This window comes from Macaca thibetana, chromosome 11 (assembly GCF_024542745.1).
Source record: "Macaca thibetana thibetana isolate TM-01 chromosome 11, ASM2454274v1, whole genome shotgun sequence".
NCBI lineage: Eukaryota > Metazoa > Chordata > Mammalia > Primates > Cercopithecidae > Macaca > Macaca thibetana.
Window position 1 is genome coordinate 108,445,386 of NC_065588.1, and position 21,584 is coordinate 108,466,969.

Here is a 21,584-nt window from a genome sequence, read left to right on the forward strand (position 1 = left end):
TCCACTGATTTAACCCATCTGATCATGTCATTTAACGGAGCCTTTCTCTCTCTCATTTAGCATAAAAAACCTAATAAACTAACACACCAATAGAAGAAATCAGTGAGCTCTAGAAAGGAGTCCGGCATCTCACCTTCCTCTTTTTCCCACTCAACACAGCGGTTGGCAAGCACCTGGAAGGCGGCCCAGGCCATGGTGGCCACCTTCTGCTTCTTGGTCTGTTTCTCACTGGAGCTGGACTCGGTCTGACTGCTCAAGCTACACAGTCGATCCATGAGCTGCACAAGGCCACTGCGTACCAGGCACTTCTCTTCACTCCTGACAAAGGGTCATGGATTACACTAGATAAACGTAACTGACCAACACTCAGGAAACTCTTACGTGAGGTTCAAAGGGGCATAAAACATGCTGCTGTAGTTCCTTCCCTACAACTTAGGATACTGCCATGTGCAATCAAACACAAAATGATTTTCTTATAATGATGATTCCCTTCATTAACAAGGAACTTCAAATTCTGATTTATTTATCTACAATATCAAAGCAAAAATCGATGGAATCAACTCAATGTTGCAGTGATGTAAAAAAATCATATATTTTGTCCTAAGGGGATTCAATGAATGCTTGACATCTTCAAATTAGTAACTAAGTCACCCAAAAGAGGAAATAAATGTGCATATGCAAAATATTCCTGCCAAATATGTAAGTAATTTCCTAGGGACCTTTTATTTTTCTTTGAACCTCTGTATCTTCACAATGTAATATAATCCTAATGGCTGCATTTAGTCATGTAGGAACTCAATAATAAGAAATTTACACAGGAACCTTAAGTGTCTTTCAGGAGAAAAGTTTTCTATAGCTAGTTCCGGATAATGAAAGCAAAAAATCCAATTTTTAAAATTAAAAATACTTTCACTTAATTGACTATACATCAGTGTAACTTACATACAACAAAAGGCTTTTCCGTACTTACCTGGTATAAGGTATGGTACATAAGAGTCCAATGCTATTTGCACAAGCGATAGGGTAACGAGCACACAAAGACACAACGGAGGTCATGGTCTCGCCAAAGGCTTCCTGGACCTGCTCGACCATCCCACCACATGTGAGTTCTTCAATTCTGTGAAAGAGAAACCAAAGCTCAGGCTTCCTGAACCACGTCAAGAACAGTGGCTGTGACCATGTGAGCAGGAGAGGCCTCTTGAGAAACTCTAGAGTTTCTGGATGAATCCAGAACTGAAGGGATCTTGGAGAACATCCAGCTCAGTGTTTCCCAAACTATGTAAGACTGCTGGACAGAAGTTTTAGGAGTGCCTCCAAAACAGTGGTCCACACTCCAGAAAAGTCTGGGAAATCCTGGGTTAGGGAAATTAAAACAGACTACTGTAGACTTTTCAGAGCCTTCAGTAAGGGTAAAGTGAATGGCATCTCTACAAGCAGAGGACATTCAACATTTTCCAAACATATTTGATCATGAAACCAGTTATTTCAGACATGTCTACAATAATCTAAGTAGCATTGAATACTGTAAGTGCTTTTTCTTTTTTATTTTTTTAGAGACACGGTCTTGCTCTGTTACCCGGGCTGGAGTGCAGCGGTACAATCACAGCTCACTGCAGCCTTGATCTCTTGGGCTCAGGTGATCCTCCCACCTCTGCCTCCCAAGTAGCTGGGACCACAGATGCACACCACCACATCCAGCTAATTTTTTTTTACTTTTAGTAGAGATGATGTTTCACCGTGTTGCCCAGGCTGGTTTCAAACTCCTGAGCTCAAGTAATCCTCCCACCTCGGCTCCCAAAGTGCTGGGATTACAGGCCTGAGCCACTGTGCCTAGCCAAGGCAGTTTTATTAATGAGACAACTAAAGCTCAAATGGATTAGCTAAGTGTCTGTTTTTGAGTTCCCACTTCAGTTATTAGCAGATGATGAAAGCCTAGTTGATAAAAAATAAAATTTTCACAATGAAAAAAACACAATATAGGGCTGATTCTATACCAATTAATATTAGTTTAGAATTGAGACTATCAGGATTTGTCTACAAAGACATGCAACATCGTATTGTTTACAATAGCAAAAACAAAGAAGCAAAACTAACCTAATGTTCAAAAATAGGGAATTTGTTAAAGTTTCAAGCATATAATATAAAGTTTCACTGCATATAATGCAGTGCTACAGAACCACTAAGAACACTACGGGAGACATCTATGGTTAGAACACAGACATTAAAGCGTTAACAGATGTTACCTTAAGAGGGTGTACTTGTAGGTGATTTTCATTTTATTTTTTGGCATTTTCTACATTTTTTTTCAAGTTTCCGACAAATGACAATAATCGAGGGAAAAAGGAATAGTGTTGCCAGTTTTATGGAGAAATTAAATTCTGGAAATAGGCTATGGTAATTATGAGGGCTTTTCACTGTTTCTTTCTGGGCACCCTGTGGTTGGCTGGACAGTGGCAAGTCTGGTCAATGAGCGAGAGTTCTGACAAGGAGCCTGGCAGCTCTCGAGGTGGTGGTTTCCTCCTCTGTGATTACCACGAGCCAGCATGAACCCATCACGAACAGAAGCAAGACCTAAAATTCTGTCTTCTTTTTATTTTTTTGTGATAAGGTTTTGCTCTGTTGCCCAGGCTGAAGTGCAGGGTGATGCGATCATGGCTTACTGCAGTCTCAACCTCCTGGCCTCAAGCGATCTTCCTGCCTCAGCTTCCCCAGTAGCTGGGACCACAGGCATGCCCCACCACTCCGGCTAATTTTTTCTTTTTTGTAGAGACAGGGTCTCACTATATTGCCCAGGCTGGTCTTGAACTCCTGGCCTCAAGTGATCCTCCTGCCTTGGCCTCCTTAAGTGCTGGGATTATAGGTGTGAGCCACTGTGCCCCCAAAAATTTTATCTTTTAAGCCACTGAAATTTTGGACTTGTTTCCAAAGAATAGTCTGACCTCTCCTGTAGTCCCAGCTACTTGGAAGGCTGAGGTGGGAGGATCTCAAGATTTCTCAAGATACTCACTTCAGCCTTAATTAACCCATTTTCCTCCAGTCACTGGACCCTCTCTGCCTATTGGCCAGAATTCCTCACCTCCAGCAGCTCAAGTCCAGGGCTTGTAGAGAAATGCATTTTCTATTTCTACTTGAAGATCTTTGAAGCCCAATAGGAAACTCATATAGAACAACTCACAAATGAGTTATAAAACCATCTTCAGAGTTAGTATCTACGATTACATTTTTAGAAATTGGTTCAGTAATAACAGTCATGGAAATATACAAAAATATAGGCAAAACGAGGTTGTTAATGCAAAAACAAAACAAAAACAAAAGAAATAAAGACAAATGAACCTATGTGTCCATCAGTAGAGGATGAGTTAAATTTTTTAGAAAAGGTCATCTATATAATGTATATCTATGACCTCTTAAAAATCTTAAAGCAGCCAGGTATGGTGGCCCATGCCTTTAATCCCAGCAGTCTGGGAGGCTGAGACAGGAGGATCCCTTGAGCCCAGAAATTTGAGACCAGCCTCAGCAACATGGCAAGACCCCGTCTCTACAAAAAATAAATACACTAGCTGGGCATGATGGTATGCGCCCATAGTCCCAGCTACTTGGGAGGCTGAAGTGGGAGGATCGCTTGAGCCTGGGGAGGTCAAGGCTGCAGTGAGCCATGATCACGTCATTGCATGCCAGCCTGGGTGACAGAATGAGAACCTGTTAAAAAAAAAAAAAAAAAAGGCTGGGCACAGTGGCTCATGCCTGTAATCACAGTACTTTGAGAGGCCGAGGCAGGCAGATTACCTGAGTTCGGGAGTTTGAGACCAGTCTGGCCAATATGGTGAAACTCCATCTCTACTAAAAATATAAAAATTAGCCAGGTGTGGTGGCATGTGCCTGTAATCCTAGCTACTTGGGAGGTTGAAGCACAAGAATCACTTGAACCCGGGAGGCGGAGGCTGCCATGAGCTGAGATTGTGCCACTGCACTTCAGCCTTGGTGACAGAGTGAGATGCTATGTCAAATAAAAAAAAGATAAAGCAGACCAGACCTATATGTACTGATATGAAAACAGATACCTGAGATATCTAAGACATACTGAGCAAAACAACCGTGGATATAGAAAGGCACGGATAATATAATCTGAATTAAGTTGAAAAAATTTATACACAAACACATTTATGTGTACAAGAAGAATTATACAGCTGCTTATGCATGTATGGTTGCTATAATGAGCTCTTAATGGACAGAGTGGAATTTAGGAGAAAATGGTGAATACCAAGAGTTTTACATTCTATTAATATGTTGAGTTTTTTGCAAGATCATGTACCACTTTTATATAAATATTTTAGAGGAAAACATTAGCAAATACTATGCCTATGTTTGGGCCCCAGGAATAATCTTTGGAATGGCTCTGACCATTCTAGAAAGGACAGGATAAACTAACAGAAACAACTAACCTGGGTCCTCCCTGAAGGACCATTGTCACTGGACCCACAAGATGTGTCACTCCCCCGACTCGCACGGCAGCTGTCAGCAATTCCCGCATGTGCACCAGTGCCTGCTTTCGAGTGTTTCCCCGCCGCCATCTTGTCTGTGCAGCCAAAAGAAAACTGCTGCTGGACACCTGAAATGCACAAGAAGGAAGGACACCTGACTCCTGCTAACTGCCCCAAGACCCCTCATGCTGTTAGGTGCTATTCATCGGGAGCCTGCAAAACATAACGTACAGCTTGGTCAGGGTTGGTGCCGATGAAAGCAAACAGCTGCCCTAGCAGGACACTGTAGGTGGGCTTGTCCCTGCTGTCCTCAATGGCCAGCGACTGCAGGAGTGTAAAGGAGCTGCTGCGGTGGCTGGTCACGTGGCGACGCCTACAGGGAACATAGAACAGACTGGCAAGACGAGAAACACACTCAGGGAGCTTGTTTTGATGAATGCATTCAGCTGCATGTGGGAACCCAACCCTGGCCATTAGCCATTTACCTCTGATTTGCTCTAGTAAATTCCAAATCTTCATTACCAATCATTTCCAGGTCAGAAGGAGCTGACATGCTGCGAAGAAAAACAGGCTGCCTGACAGCATGAGATATCACTTTTGTTTCAGAAGCTGATTTACAAGCTGGAAAAAAGGAATTAAAAGGCTGACATTTCTGCTATCTGTACAACAGCCAAATGCAACACAGAACTACCCAACAGTTTAAGTGTATCTTTGCTTTCTATCACAGTTCAGCCACCAGTCTAGCTAGCACAGCATACTGATGGTTTTTACATCAATTTTTTAACCTAAATATTAGGTTAAAAATTATTTTAACTTAAAAAAATTAAAATCTTTTTATTAAATTGGTTTCCCAAAGAAAAGCTGAAAAATTCATTTAATTTCATAGCTATCAATGTTCACTTTAACCTAAGCATTCTAAAAAGCAAGGAGGACATAGCAAGTAATTGCCAGAAAGCACAAATTTCTTTTTTAACATTTTTTAATTTCTTATTTTTTTGAGATGGGTCTCGCTCTGTCACCCAGGATGCAGTGCAGTGGTGTGATCTCGGCTTTCTGCAACCTTCATCTCCCAGGTTCAAGTGATTCTCCTGCCTCAGCCTCCCAAGTAGCAGCGATTACAGGCGTGCACCACCACGTCCAGGTAACTTTTGTATTTTTTTAGTAGAGATGGGGTTTCACCATGTTGGCCAGGCTAGTCTCGAACTCCTGACTTCAAGTGATCCACCCACCTTGGCCTCCCAAAGTGCCAGGATTACAGGTGTGAGCTACCACACCTGGCCCAAATTTCTTAATTCAAATACATCCAAATCCATTTTTTTCAGAGATGGCCTTTATCCCCACTTTAACCCCAGATTTATTTAGCTGATTTATTGTCATTTGATGATACCTCTGCTTTGATCATAGTTGGTAGGAATAAATATCACACTTGAGTTGGAATCTGAATGGGTCTTTCTATAAGACATACTCCTTAACCCTGTCCAGGGAAATAGTTGTTTTATAAAACAACCCTTAAATGGAAAGAAGATAAAACTATACGTCAAGACTAGCTAAGAAAAAAGGTGTTGAGAAAGTGCAGAAAAAAACCATTTTGTTTTATTTTTCTAAAATTTTCACTTATTTATTTATTTAGAGACAGGGTCTTGCTTTGTTGCCCAGGCTGAAGTGCAGTGCTACAATCATGGCTTACTGCAGCCTTGTACTCCTGGACTCAAGCAATCCTCCCAACTCAGCCTCCCAAGTAGCTGGGATTACAGGTGCACACCACCATGCGTGGCTAATTTTCATGTTTTTTTGTAGAGACCAGGTCCTGCTATGTGGCAAAGCCTGGTCTTGAACTCCTGGTCTAAGTGATCCTCCTGCCTTGGCCTCCCAAAGTTCTGGGATTACAGGCATGAGCCACTGTGCCCAGCTGAGAAAACCATTTTGTATCTGTCTTAAGAGTGGTTAGACAGCTTAAATATTAAAAAAGTATATAATTTTTGAAGATACTGTTATCTCTGAGGTCAAGAGCCTCTGGGACAGTACTAACAGCCTTACCAAGTGGTCAGGTCTATATACAAGACCTTTACCAAGGGCTTATGTGTATAGCAGACCATCCTGGCATGTGATTGTACCACACACTCAGCACATGTCTCTCTCCCAAACCTGTGTCTTCCCCTGAAGTTCTCAGGGAGAACCTGTATTACAGAGTGAGACCTTGGGAGTCCTCCTAGACTTCAAATCCCAAGTGAGAAGAGCCTTAGATGACCAGCTGGGATGAAAACAAGTTTGCCTGCTCCCTACTGCTCACTGGGCAATGGGGCTATGTAACATGGACGCTTCCATTTAAGAACATGTTTATTTAATTTTATCTCTTAGGTTAAGAATGAATGCTTGTGGGCTGTGCCATGTTACAGATCCTGTCTTAAGTAAGAAGACTCAATGATTTTCCTGAGAGATGCATTTTTAGGCTAACAATTAAAATGTGACCTAGGCTGGGCATGGTGGCTCACACCTGTAATCCCAGCACTTTGGGAGGCTGAGGTGGGTGGATCACCTGAGATCAGGAGTTCAAGACCAGCCTGGCCAACATAGCGAAACCCTGTCTCTACTAAAAATACAAAAATTAGCTGGGCATAGTGGTAAGTGCCTGTAATCCCACCTACCTGGGAAGCTGAGGCAGGAGAATTGCTTGAACCCGGGAGGCAGAGATTGCAGTGAGCAGAGATTATGCCACTGCACTCCAGCCTAGGCAACAGAGCGAGACTCCATCTCAAAAAAAAAAAATAAATAAAATAAATAAATAAATAAAATGTGACCTAGAAAAAGTTAACTCCCAGGAAGTCATAGCACAAGGTTCCACATAATTACTAAAGATGAAATGCAAACTCAGCTTCAAGTAAAGAGGGAAAAATGATGTTACAAGATTCATGATGTTCACTAATTGTATATGATACTATGAAATCTAATTATATATGTTAGTATGAAAACAAAAACAGGGCCGGGCGCAGTGACTCACACCTGTAATCCTAGCATGCTGGGAGCCCAAGGCGGGCGGACCACCTGAGGTCAGCAGTTCAAGACCAACCTAGCCAACATAGTGAAACCCCGTCTCTACTAAAAATACAAAAATTAGCCAGGCATGGCAGCATGCACCTGTAGTCCCAGCTACTCGGGAGGCTGAAGCAGAATTGCTTGAACCTGGGAGGCAGAGGTTCCAGTGAGCCGAGATTACGCCACTGCACTCCAGCCTGGGCGACAGAGCGAGACTCAGTCTCAAAAAGTAAAATAATATAAAAGAAACAAGAAGTTGACTACAGGAATTTAATGACATACAAGTATTTCTTTGTTTTTCTTTTGTCACTCAAGTGCTTTGTAGAGAAAGTATAAGGCAAAACTAAATATGTTAAAATTTCCTTTTGTTTTCCTTTCTTGGAGTACCGAAGAGTGAATTTTTCAAAATATAGCTGACGTGTCTTATATGAACAGAGTAGGACCAGAAGCCAATTAGGGGCTATCTTTGAGTAGCACCTGGTGTTTCAGCAGGGGTCCCAGAGATGCTTCTTGTGAGGCCTGACTGGGCCGCGATGGTGACATGCAGCAAAAGCTCGGCTCGGTTCATTAAACTCTTCACTAACGTCTTTGTTTTAGCCAGTGGGTGTGAGGGTTTCTGAATAAGAGAATTCACTTCTTGTAGGAACTTCTCCCTATAAAGAAAGATTGATGTGCATTGAGTTGTTCTCTAGCTTACCAAAAACAACCATTAAAAAAAATGTTTACAAAGAATAAGAGAAGACACAGGGGAAACTAAGCAAAAGTAACCTAATCAACTTACTTCCCTGTTTCCTCATCCAAGGAACAGTGTTAGAAAATCTGGCCACTTCTGGTTTCTTTTTCTGTTTCAAATGCCTATGCTAACTTTTGAAGGTTAAAACCAAAACTTCCAATTTACCAAATGAGTTCCAACTCTAAAATATTTAGTTAAGTTCACAATATAAAAAAATATATCTATTAAGAGACTAGACCTTTACAATGTGTTTTGAGCATCAAGGTGATAATAGCCTTAATAGTTATTAATACCACTAACCTCAGTGATAGGACCATGTTTTCAAGATCATTCCCATCAAAGGAGACTTCCTTCATTGAACACAAAAGTTCTAGTTCTTTCATTTTGTTCTAAAGAAAAAAAAGATGTATGCAGGATCTGCAAGAACCAAGTTTTACTATACATATATTAAAATGAACAGAAAATTTCAGAGAAAAACCACCACCTTTGGTCCATATTTCTATGCTTGAAACTCATTTGTAAGTTATTATTTGATATTTTAATGATTAAGAATGGCATTGACTACTTTCTGGGAATTCTTTCAGGGCTTATAATTTTGCCTATTTTTTGTTTTTTAAGGCTTGAAAGCAAAATTTGACCATGATGACAACTTCCTTATATATCTTTATAAAACTATTAATCATTTAGAAAAACAACCTCATGAGTAATTATTTGTATACTGCATGCTGATCTAATCAATTTTCATTTAACCTCTTTTAAAGAATGGGTACAGTTTTGGAGTGTGCAACATTTTAGGAAATGACATTATTGTACCTCTACACACACACACACACACACACACACACACACACACACACAATGCCCCAGGGACAAATCATACACTTTGCTCACCTCATTAAAATGGTAATCATAAAAGAAAGGCATGTTGTTCTCCAGTTTCCCCTGCATGGCATCATCAACTTCACTTTGCCATTTTTGTTCCAGTTCTGCAACACTCTAATAAATACATTAAAATAGATGCAAAATAAAAACAAGTACAATTCAAAATTTTAGTCACAATAGTAATTTTAAAAATTAGATCACATTCTAAATTTCTTTAAATTTCCATGAAAGAAATTATTTCCAACAGTTATCAGACATTTACCTGCAGCTGTCTCTCCATGGCATTGAGCTTCTTAAAAGTCTCTCCCATAATTTTACACAATAAATCATATTCTTCAGCATGTTCTTCTTGATATTGGAAATTTATTAGAGATTGCAGTGCATCAACCAAGTTCAAGTGTTTAATAACACAAGATACCACCATTTCCTCCATCACGTCTGGCTGAATTACTTCTCTGTGACCACAATGGAAATTAGTCAGATGTATGCCATGCTCTCAGCTTCTCAATACTGTATTTATTTTTATTTTTAATTTTTTTAGAGACAGGGTCTCTCCCCCTGTCACCTAGGCTGCAGTTCAGCGGAGCAATCATGGCTCATTGCAGCCTCAAACTCCTGGGTTCAAGGGATCCTCTTGCCTCAGCCTCCTGAGTAGCTGAGACTACAGGTGCATGCTGCCATGCTCAGCTAATTTGAGAAAAAAATTTTAGGGTGGGGGTTTCTCACTATGTTGCTCAGGCTGGTCTTGAACTCCTGGGCTCAAGCAATCCTCTTGACTTGGCCTCCCAAAGTATTGGTATTACAGGCATGAGCCACCATGCCCCAGGCCCAAGAGAGTATTTTATAGGTTGGAGAACTTAGGCTTTGATATAAAGATATTAAATATTCACCACACCTCCTTTGTTACAATAGAGTAAGAGGTATGCATAGTATAATGGCACTGTCGGGAGTCTTATGTTGGCAAATAATTTAGTATATTAACTGATAAAACTGACATTGGCTGATAAAGCTGAAAATCAAGAGTAAAGAGACTTCAGCCTATAATCCTAGCACTTTGGGAGGCCGAGGCAGGTGAATCACTTGAGGTCAGGAGTTCGAGACCAGCCTGGTCAACATGGAGAAACCTCGTCTCTACTAAAAACACAAAAATTAGCTGGCTATAGTGGCATGTCCCTGTAATCCCAGTTACTCGGGAAGCTGAGGCAGGAGAATCTCCTGAACCTGGGAGACGGAGGTTGTAGTAAGCCGAGATCACATCACTGCACTCCAGCCTGGGTGACAGAACGAGACTCCCTCTCAGAAAAAAAAAAAAAGACTTCATTTTCTATGATTGCTATATTTTCAGTTAGAGACATATTAGAGCTGGAAGAGGGCTAAGGCTAAGAAAGGATCTTCAGCAGCATCTATCCACTAATTAATTTTATGCAGTATTATGGCCTGCAGTGTTCAGTGCATATGGATGTTGGGCTGAAAACAATAGTGTTTTCTGTATTTTTTTCATTTCAAATTTCATATATTCTCCAAGTTTTCTCTCTGAAATCCTGCCTCAGGAGGCAGAGCAGAGGCCTGCAAAACAGACTTGACTTGAAGCAAGAACACCACAGACATTTGTAACTGTAAGTCTGTACATTCTAGATTACAGAACTCCTCACCATTTCTCTAGGCATCAAAAATAAACACATATCTCTAGACTCTGGAAAGTAAAGTAGAGGCTGACTGCTAGTAGAAGGTCAAAACACTAGAGATAAACCTAGCACTTGTCACACTTTAGCATGTATCAGTCACATGGGAAACTTGTTAAGCTGGGCCCCATCCTCAGACCTCCTGATTCAATAGGTGTAAAATGGGGTCCAAGAACTAACAAGCTCCCAAGTGATGCCAATGCTGCTGACTAGGGGACCAAATTTTGAGAGCCCCTAATCTGGAATACTGCCTGGTGGGCCCTCCAGACTCGGTTAATTTTAACACTCATAGAGTAAACATAAAATTAAAGTTTCATTTACTATACCACAGAAGAAATACACCCATTTCAATTGTTTAAACTTTTTTTCCTACTGGGAAAAGTAAAACACTACACAGCAACATACTTTATACTTGGTCTAAATTGAGGTCTAGCACGCCCAGAAATTTCCCTGAGCTTTATCATGATTCCTGGAGGCAGCCTGATCCGAGGCAGATCAAAGTAGTTTCCAACAGGAGGCACGAGGACATCAGAGGGGTAGGTGAATTCTCTGTCTTCCTCTATGGTCAGAGGCAGTGGAGAGGGGCTCGGAGTAAGGGCAGGGGAGATCACGCCATTGGCCTCCACCTGCCACTGGCACCTGAGCAGACAGAAAAGAGGCTCTTCACTTCCTCTCTCATCAAGATTATTGGAAAGCTATTGGATGTTTGCAGACACATCAAACATATGAAGAATCACATTCTGTGTTAATTACTCATCAAACCTTCTCCAGAAGCTAAAGAAAAATGAGCATTGTATGAAAGCCCATCTTTGGGGATCTAGCTCCCCCCCAATATTTAATCATTAAACTTTTAAATGTACAGAAAAGCTGAAAGAATGACATGGTTAATGTCCACAGACACATTTGTCTAGATTGTACAATAAACATTTGCTGTGTTTGTTTTATCACACATCCACTCATCCTCTTGGGGATCATTCAATTTAATTAGACAATAATTGTGTCGGAGAAAAGCTTATGCAGTTCAAAGATGTAATCTTAAATTTAGTAAAGTAAGGGCCAGAAAGCACTATGGTGTAATTTTCATCTTATTTCTTAGACACAATGACACCCATGAGATTGCCAGGCAGTAGGCACAATCACCCTGGAAATGTACCAAAAGGATTTTTCCACATAAAGTCCTTTTTCCTTTGCAGGCAACACTAGCTCAAATTCAACCTTTTTGTTACCTTTGTAAAAGTTTGGACCGCAATAGCTCCTGACAGGCTTCTTCTTCTTTGGTAATTTCTGGTCCATTGTACAGGATTCTTAACATGGAACAAGCTAACACAGACAGACCTAAAGCCAGGTCTACCAGAAAGGGCAAGCCTCCTGAGACATCCTCCGAAGACTCCTACAATGCAGACAGGGGTAAACCACAATGGTCAGTGTACGCTGGCAGAGGTTGCTACCTGTGCTGCCCCACACTGCACTGTTCCCAACCACAGGGTTCTACAGAGCAGCATTGAGTATCACTGCTAGGGAACATAGGTACAGCACCCAAATCATGACTAGATGGTGGTACTGCAATGACCAGAGTGAAGTCTCAACATAATTCTGAAGAGAAAATAGTTGATCAGACCCCATATACAATAGTACAAATCAAATAAATAGTATAAATGAAATAAAGAAGCCTGACTCTTTGATAGCTTCCTCTTTGTTGTGCCTACCTAAGTATAAACCACTATTTTGTTTTTTCACTTCCATCCTGTGCTCAAACTGTGATATTGTCAATGACTGCAGTGAATTCATTCAAGAAATATTTACTGGGTGTCCTCTGTGTGCCAGCCATTGTTCTAGGTGCCTGAGATACATCGGAGAATGAAATGAAGATCCCTGCTCTCATGGAGCTTACATTCTAGCAGTTAATGCCACTCTGGAGAGTCTTAGCGTGGTTAAGCTTAAGAAACATCAAAATCTAAAATACGTTTTTGGAATCAGGCAACTGGAGGGGTCAGTAGGATGTTTAAGTACTCTGGTTTTTGTTTTTTTTTTTTTTTTAACTTTTGAGACGGAGTCTCACTCTGTCACCCAGGCTGGAGTACAGTGGTACGATCTCAGCTCACTGCAATCTCTGCCTCCCGGTTCAAGTGATTCTCTTCCCTCAGCCTCTCAAGTAGCTAGGACTACAGGTGCCCATCAACACACCCGGCTAATTTTTGTATTTTTAGTAGAGACGGGGTTTCACCAAGTTGGCCAGGCTGATCTCGAACTCCTGACCCCAGTTGATCTGCCCGCCTCAGCCTCCCAAAGTACTGGGATTACAAGTGTGAGCCACCATGCTCAGCTGGATGCTTAACTACTCTTAAAACCCAGGATCCAAGTGCTTATTTCTATTAAGTTCTATTGAGTCCTCTTTGCCCTATGGAAAGATGCTGGGGTCAGGTCACCTCCCCAAGCTTTGAAGAGGCAGCCCCAATCAATAGATGTATTTCTGTGCTGCTGAGCTGATATTAGGTCATGGCTAGTTTTATTCTGTAAAAGTACTACTAGCTGCTAGTAGTTGACTAGTGCCAACTAGAAGAGAAAGATGAAAGAGTGACTCATATTCTGCCCTGTTTCCAAGGCAAATATGATGTATGTAATCAAGGCACATAGCAGATAGTACATTTTGTCCACGGCAGTGGTTAGATTCAAGTACCTGAGCGCGAACTGTGCAAGCAAAGCCCCACATGGCTTTATCAGGAGTGTTGTGTTCACGGCCACTTCTCATTTCAAAGGAGAAGGTGACTGTATCTCCTTCCACCTTAAAATTTAAGAGGGGGGTGGGAAATGCACTTTAAAAACAAGATACACAATTTTCAAAAGAGCAATGAATTTCAGAGGTTACTTTCAAAAAGGACCACAGCAATATTTCACTCCTTTTCTCACTTGCTTTTTGATTCAAATTCCATTCCCTTTCATTTAGACACCCAGTCCTTTAAGTGTCTCTCTTGACGAGGTAGCCTTTGGGATGAGGCATCTGTGAAATGGGCCACAGTTGCCCATTAGCAAGATCAAAGTAAAGGTTAATCAAATCTTGAGAATAATTTTTTTTTTTGTTTTGAGACAAGGTCTTACTCTGTCACCCAGGCTGGAGTGCAGTGGCACAACCATGGCTCACTGCAGCCTCAACCTCCTGGGCTCAAGCAATCCTCCCACTTCAGCCTCCTGAGTAGCTGGAACTGTAAGTGTGCGGCACCATGCCCAGCTAATTTTTGTTTTTGTTTTTGTTTTTGTAGAGACAAGGTCTCAACTATGTTGCCCAGGTTGGTCTCAAATTCTTGGGCTCAAGCAGTCTGTCCACCTTGGCCTCCCAAAGTGGTGGGATTACAGGCATGAGTCACCTTGCTCGGCCTTGAGCATAATTTCTCTCTCTCTCTTTCTTTTTTTTGAGATGGAGTTTCGCTCTGTCGCCCAGACTGGAATACAGTGGCGCAATCTTGACTCACTGCAACCTCCGCCTCTTGGGTTTAAATGATTCTCCTGCCTCAGCCTCCTGAGTAGCTGGCATAACAGGCGCGTACCACCATGCCTGACTAATTTTTGTATTTTTAGTAGAGACGGTGTTTCACCATGTTGGCCAGGCTGGTCTCAAACTCCCGACCTCCGGATCACCTGAGTGATATAGTGCTGGGACTATAGGTGTGAGCAGCTGCACCTGGCCATAATTTCTAACAAATGGCTTGCCATCTATGGCTGAATTAAAGAGGGTCCATAACGTATATGAAATAAAGGCCCTGGGAATAGACTTTGGGGACATTTTTGGGTTTTAACAGACATTTCAGTTTATATTCATATCCCAGGCAGATACACAGTAAGTAGTTTGAGGGCCGAATTACAAAGCATGGCACTCATTTCATCAGTTTGAGAATGGATAATTGTTTTTGCTCCAAAGGCCCAAATTCATCTGAACACATTAACTCAATACTTTTACACTGCAATGGCCTTGTGGTTCTAGGGTACTTGTCAACAGGGAGTATAGAGGAGAACTAAGCTGGAAAAGATCTAGCAACCCTTTTAATCAACAAGGAAGAAAATGCTGTGACAAATTCTATCCATGGAGCAACTTGTGAAAGGGAGTGAACAGGGGTCTGATGTCCTACAAGTGAAAGGAGGATCATTCTGAATAGGAGTGAGGTGACAGGCCTAGTAAGGTGGCCCCACCTCAACAAAAGCCCCCAGGGCAAATGTTTTTCTGGGATTACAGTTAGTACTTGGACCTGTGAGGACTGCAAGTTCATTTTCTTTTCTAGGAAGCGATTATGACTGGATACCATACCTTCACCAAGTCTTTCGGCCAACCAGTTCCTAAGACACTACGGCTGCCATATCCCAGTGTGTTGCCTCCATATTCAGCAACCTTCCTACTGTTTGTGTTAGGCCCCGCATATATCACCAACTTCAAAACAGAAAATATACTGTTAGACTGTAAAAGAAAAACAAAAACAACATCTACAAATAAAAAGGCTGCAAAAAAAATTGTTCAAAATACAATTATAACCAGGCATTGGTGTCATTATAACTAATATTTCCTGATTTTTTTAGGTATAACTGATACTAGTTTGGATGCAATCAGTCATTGGTATTTACAGGGAAGCCACAGAGTAATAACAATTCTTAATAAAAAGAAGTATATTTTTTATATTAGCACACTTTAATTGGCTTGGGGACCTCACATTAAATAGTTATACTCAGCTATTGTACATCAATATTTTTGAAATAGTTATTTTAATGCTAATTAATAACATATAACTCATTAATAACAGTTTGGCCCCTTAAGTCCTCCCCAAAATTAGTAAAGTGAGCAAATACAGATGGAAATATGATTATATCTAACAGAACAACAAATAAAAGCACCAAAGAAAAAAATCAATGAATAAATAAGAATTTTAAAAAATGCAACAAATTGAAAATAAGCCATATATTCTTAGGATGTTGCTTAATGGTATAAAAAGAAAATGATACAAATTTGGGCCAGAAAGGGGGTGGCTGCTTCTTGGGTCAGTTTTCATGTATCAATACTTCTCTAATTCATGTATAACCAGCTAGCTGACTTTCTAATCGGCAGAAGAAACATTTATAGCTCATTTGGCATTCCACAGGAAAAATAAAGCTCTGGCTTCTGTAAATACCAAACCCTGTCTTCTAATGTGTACTGTGACTGCTTCTCACTGCATCTAACTTCAGATTTAGAAGCTCCATCTTCAGCCCTGAATGCTTATCATTTTGTGATGCCTTACCCTTTGGGGTCTTTTGCTGACACCAGCCAGGGACCACTGGAAAAGTAAATGTACTTTCATCCATGTAGTAAGCCTCTTTGTGCTTCATCATTTAACACTAATGTCTACTGCAGGCATAAGTTAGCGCATATCAGAAATGCAAAATACGGTTTTTAAAGGAGAAACAAAATGACACCAACTAAAACAGCAGACTCTCCCATTTCTATATTAAGTCACTTCACCTGAACCTGGGAAATGGGGGTAGCCAATGCCAGGAGCTATGAATTACAGTGGACTGATGGTAGGAGATATGCTTCTGAAAGGCCTACTAAAGATCATCTCATATATTTTCTTGGTTCCAGCTAAGGTGAGTTTTGAGGACAAGGCTTTGGTGACACCTGGGAATCTTCACTATCCTAAAAGATAATGGGGAAGAGGATTCTATAACTTGCCCAGAAATGTGTTTCACCATCTCATAGTATATACAGTTAAGAAGTCCTTTATTTTTAACCTAAAAACCTCCCCGGATAGAATGTTTTTAAAAGCCAGCCTCAGAAGTCAGAATCCCCTGCTAGGATTTAAGCCCATTTGCCCTCACACAGTTCACAGGAGAGAGACACAATAGATCACTAACAAGCTACATAAAAATAGTATGCACAAAGCTATTAGATAATCCTCCAGCTGTTCTTTCATATGTTACATATTTCATTAGCCTTTCCCCCTAAGACCACATGACAGGTTACAATTCAATAATTCTAAGTGGAAGAAAATGTTTCAACCCCTAAGATGCTTCCTTTTGTTCATAACTGTTAAGCCACAAGGTTGGAAACTACTCTTCCTCAAAAAAAAAAAAAAAAAAAAAAAAAAGTTTAAATAAATATAAACCAGATCCTAGCACCTCTGAAACCCTTCTAAAAAGCCACCTTTTCCCAAAAGATACATGAGAAGCCCCAAGAATTGGGCAGTGAGACCTTTCTAGATGAATGGACATCACACATCTGGGAGAACTTCAAGCACAGAGGGAGGGCAGGGGTAAGCAGAATGAAAAGGAACATTTCCTTCCACTCACATCTAAGCACCTGAAAGCTTACAAAGTACACTTTCAACATATCATTAAAACACTGTTCTTAGACTGCAGAGGTGGTGTTTCTTTAACTTCCTTAAATCACTACCCTTCAAAGATAAGAACTTTATCTTAGAAAAGTTCTCCTTAGAGATAGCTACAGACAGAAATCAGTCAAGAATGGTGACCAGCAGCAAAGAAAAATAAGAAGCATCTAAGAATCAGCTTACTTGAGGTGGAACCAATAATAACCCAGTTCCTACTTACTTTGTCATAGTCATATTGTGAAGAGCATCTGCTATCAAATCTAAGGTACAGGCAGCGAGCTCCTGGGATATGGACCGTTTCTTTAAATTTATAGTTGTCTCTGACGGGGTGGACTGTTTCCACAGTCTTTCCAGCAGCCCATGGGGCAGGAATCTTTAAACCAGTGAGAAATCCTGGCTCTTCCTTCTCTTCTAACATTCTAAACAGAAATAGAGAAAGTGATTTAGCTTAGCAGCCAAGGAAAGGAAAAACAATATAAACATTAAATTGCTCTTTAATTTTCCACAGCATGCAGTATGATAACACTGAGGCTTTTACATGCTTGATATCAGTGGCAATCAGAAACATTTTAAAAATTCCCACATTTAAGGGTTTTTTCTTTCTTTGTTGTTAGATATTATATTTGCTTTTTTTTTTCTTTTTTGCCTTTTTCTAGGACAAGAAGCAGAGATATATTTTCATTTTTCTTTCTTTTTCTCAAGGGAGAAGCCCAATTGATATCCAAGAGAAGACCTGATCAACTCTCATTTAAATGTACTCAGGAAAAAAAAAAAAAGGTACTGTAAAGGATCTTTAAGATTGGCCACTTTGCAAATCCCACAGGGTTAGCATCCTGTAAAAATTTCCTTTTGTTGATATCTACATGCCAATTGCTGAAAACTCCAGGAGTCTACATAGCTACTTTTCACCGTAATTTTTACTAAGGAAAGGTGCCTTCAAAGGTTCTCTTACCTACTGTAATTGAACTCTCAAGGACAGCATGGAGCCTGAGGTTGCGGAATACAAACTCCTAAGACTTAAACTTAGTTGCCACAGAATTCTCTTATTCTTTCAACTCTGAAGCTTGAGCTGCAGAGCCTTACTGTCCAATACAGTAGCTACTAGTCACATGTGGCCATTTCAATTAAATTGAATTTAAATGAAATAAAATTTACAATTCAGCTCCTCAGTCACATTAGCTATACTGCAGACACTCAATAACAACCTGTGGCTATGGAACTAGACAGCACAGATAGAAGTTTGCATCACTGCGAAAAGCTCAATTCCATAGCCCGCTGCTCTAGAGAAACCCAGGAAATCTTTTTAAAAGACAGCTTTAATGCAACATAATTGACATAATAAATTGCACATATTTAAAGCATACAACTTGATAAGTTTGGACATTTGTTATACCATTAAGTTTCCTTCTTCCTCTTTGTAACCACTCCATTTCTCCCCCAGGTGATCATTTATTTGCTGTCACTAGAGATTAGTTTGCATTTTCTAGAGTTTTATATAAATGAAATAATATAGTACGTGACCTAAGGGGACGTGGCTTCTTTAATTCAGGGTTAAGTATTTTGAGATTACATACACACTGTTGTATATAACAATAGTTCATTCCTTTTTATTGCTGATTAGAGTCCATTGTATGACTACATCACAATTTGCTTATCCATTCACTTATTGATGGGCATTCATGTTTCCAGATGGACATTTATGCTGTTTCCAGTTTTGGGCTCTTCTAACCAAAACTGCTACGAACCTTAATGTAAAAGCTTTGTAAGAACCTATGCTTTCTTTTCTTGTGTGAATACCTAAAAGTGAAATAGTTCAGTCATACAATAGGTGTATGTTTAAGTTTTTAAGAAACAGCCAGCAGGGTGCGGTGGCTCACGCCTGTAATCCCAGCACTTTGGGAAGCCGAGGTGGGTGGATCATGAGGTCAGGAGTTCAAAACCAGCCTGGCCAACATGGTAAGACCTCGTCTCTACTAAAAAATACAAAAATTAGCTGGGTGTGGTGGCATACGCATGTAATCCTAGCTACTCATGAGGCTGAGGCAGGAGAATTGCTTGAACCCAGGAGGCAGAGGTTGCAGTGAGCTGAGATGAGCCACTGCACTCCAGCCTGGGTGACTGAGCAAGACTCCGTCTCAGAAAAAAAAAAAAAAAGAAACAGCCAAACTGCCTGTCAAAGTCATAATATTTTACATCCCCACTATTAGCATATAAGAATTTCAGATCAATTTTGAACTAATCTCTTGCTCCATGGGGAAATTTATTCTAACCAGTTGCTGTAAATCTACAAAGCAATGTTACAGTTATCTAAAATTTTCATTTCGAAGTCTTTTTCTTTTCACATAGATAATCCCTGCTAAAAATCATTTTCATAAAAGGAGTACTAGGCTTTCACCAGAAGAAAACAAGAAAAAGGTTCCTGAAAGGAAGCAGCATTCATTACCTCTCATCAGGGAACAGCCTGCACTTCTGGTCTGGTGCACCACACGGGGAACAGCCCACCTCAGCAAAAACTGGACACTGGGTTTTAAGCAGCAAAGCCGTCTGAAACACAAAAACCATCATTATGTCTTCCAGTGCTACTGTCAGTTATCTAAATGGTATGAGAGCCAAACTTAGAGATCTCTCTTAAATCATCTTTTTACAATCCTAGTCGGCTCTCCTTCACTAAAATATGCTGTGCTACTTAGACAACTTAATATTATTTTACTTAACGCTAGAATGGAATGCATCATTTATATTAGCTACTATTAGCTGGCAAGGACTCAGGAGACAAACTATAATGGTAGGTTTTTAGTAGCATTGTATATTAGCATTTTTATAGCTGATCAGCCATGAACACTTGCTAAAAGATTGCAGTTAGTAATTTAGTCAAACAAATAAAATGCTTTCCCTTGTTATTTGTTTATTTTTATGACACAATATTTTTCTTCATTCCATCATTATTTCCCTTGGCATAATCCTGAAAGGCAGGATTATGTTTATTCTGCCTTCAGTGAAAGCAAACAGCCACCTTGTGAAGCAGGTTGGCCAAAAAGCAGTTCACTTTGGCACACCAAGGATCATACCTGGCTTGTATAGAGTACCAGCTGCACTAGCTGAGGCATCAGGGCATCGGCCATAATCAGAGTCTGTAAATTTGGATGCATCAGGGAGGTCAGTAACACTGGAAGAAGGTGACCAAGCATAGTAGCCTTAGTAACTTGTTCCAAGCCTTTTAACCTACAAAAAGTTCAAGAAAAACACACAGCCTAAGCAATGCCCAAACATGTGAAGAAGCACTAATGTCATCTTTATCTGACAATTTCTCCTAAACTGCACCTCCTTAAAAACCATTTAAGCACTTTCAGTGATAGCAATTCAGTCCACAAATTTTCCACCTTCTGCCACTGAGGGAGAGGGGAAGAACAGAAAGAAAGCTATTAATAGATTTCACCTTCAGTCTCTGATTTTTGCCAAAAAATTTATAAGCTGCCTTTTTTTTTTTTTTTTTTTGACAGGGTCTCACTCTGTCACCCAGGCTGGAGTGCAGTAGTACAATCACAGCTCACTGCAGCCTTGATCTCCTGGGTACAAGTGATCCTCCCACCTCGGCCTCCCAAACTGTTGGGATTACAGGTGTATGAACCACTTATGTTCTAGGTTCTAGGTTGCTACATGGTGCATTTCATAGCACCTTTGAAGTACTTTACAAATGGATTCTAAAATGTCAATGGTTACTACCTGTAAAGTTCCCTTGCCTCTGGGGCTGCTGGTCACTATGCTACACAGTGACTCTAAAAAGGAGGAAGTGAATGGCTACAACATTGATTCACCTGGAATCAACATTGATTCACCTGGATGTCAGAGCTGTGACATCCATTACTGGTCTAGAGAAATTGAGGCTTGTCTGGGGCATGCAGAAGCAGGCAGATTTCTTCCCCCAATTTTTTTTTTATTACGGTAAAATAAACATAGCATAACATTTACCATCTTAGCCATTTTAAGGGTACATTTCACTGTTATTAAATAATGTTGTGCAACCATCACCATCATCCATCTCCACAACTCTTTTTGTGTTATAAAACCCAAACTCTATACCCATTAAGCAATAACTCCTCATTTTTCCCTTGCCCCCAGCCCCCGGTAAACACCATTCTACTTTCTGTCTCTATGATTTTGACTCATTTAAGTAGGCAAATTTTTAATTTATCTTTAAAATCACATTTTTAATATCCCTGTCCTCTGCTAGAAGAATTAAGGAATGCAGAAAGAAAGGATTATGTAAATTCCTTAAGGCTACTTAGGATATTGGTAGTGGAACCAGAAACCCAGGCTCTCCCATTAGACTGAACTACGTATTACTAAGCCTCAATGCAACACCTATCTGGGTTATATTGTTCTCAATCCCAACCTCCTATCTGCTCTCTGGGAGTGGGTAAGAACC

General features: G+C 40.4%; 1 protein-coding gene across 8 annotated transcripts in view; it reads right to left on the bottom strand.

Annotated features, from left to right (window-relative positions):
- Positions 1-21,584, bottom strand: part of HECTD4 (HECT domain E3 ubiquitin protein ligase 4) — a 224,645-nt gene that overhangs the window by 79,412 nt on the left and 123,649 nt on the right. For 5 of the 8 annotated variants that reach the window (XM_050749617.1, XM_050749618.1, XM_050749623.1 and 2 more), the window contains exons 19-34: positions 20,227-20,380; positions 19,602-19,702; positions 17,379-17,577; positions 15,109-15,228; positions 13,489-13,593; positions 12,038-12,201; positions 11,217-11,450; positions 9,392-9,584; positions 9,139-9,243; positions 8,548-8,636; positions 7,992-8,167; positions 4,967-5,102; positions 4,713-4,854; positions 4,443-4,609; positions 971-1,117; positions 134-318 (exon numbers count right to left, since the gene is read on the bottom strand). In XM_050749617.1, the coding sequence (XP_050605574.1) occupies positions 134-318; positions 971-1,117; positions 4,443-4,609; positions 4,713-4,854; positions 4,967-5,102; positions 7,992-8,167; positions 8,548-8,636; positions 9,139-9,243; positions 9,392-9,584; positions 11,217-11,450; positions 12,038-12,201; positions 13,489-13,593; positions 15,109-15,228; positions 17,379-17,577; positions 19,602-19,702; positions 20,227-20,380 (2,417 nt within the window). Of the gene's footprint in view, positions 1-133; positions 319-970; positions 1,118-4,442; positions 4,610-4,712; positions 4,855-4,966; positions 5,103-7,991; positions 8,168-8,547; positions 8,637-9,138; positions 9,244-9,391; positions 9,585-11,216; positions 11,451-12,037; positions 12,202-13,488; positions 13,625-15,103; positions 15,256-17,378; positions 17,578-19,601; positions 19,703-20,226; positions 20,381-21,584 lie in introns of all 8 variants that reach the window. The other 3 variants (XM_050749621.1, XM_050749619.1, XM_050749625.1) reach the window with 2 other exon arrangements.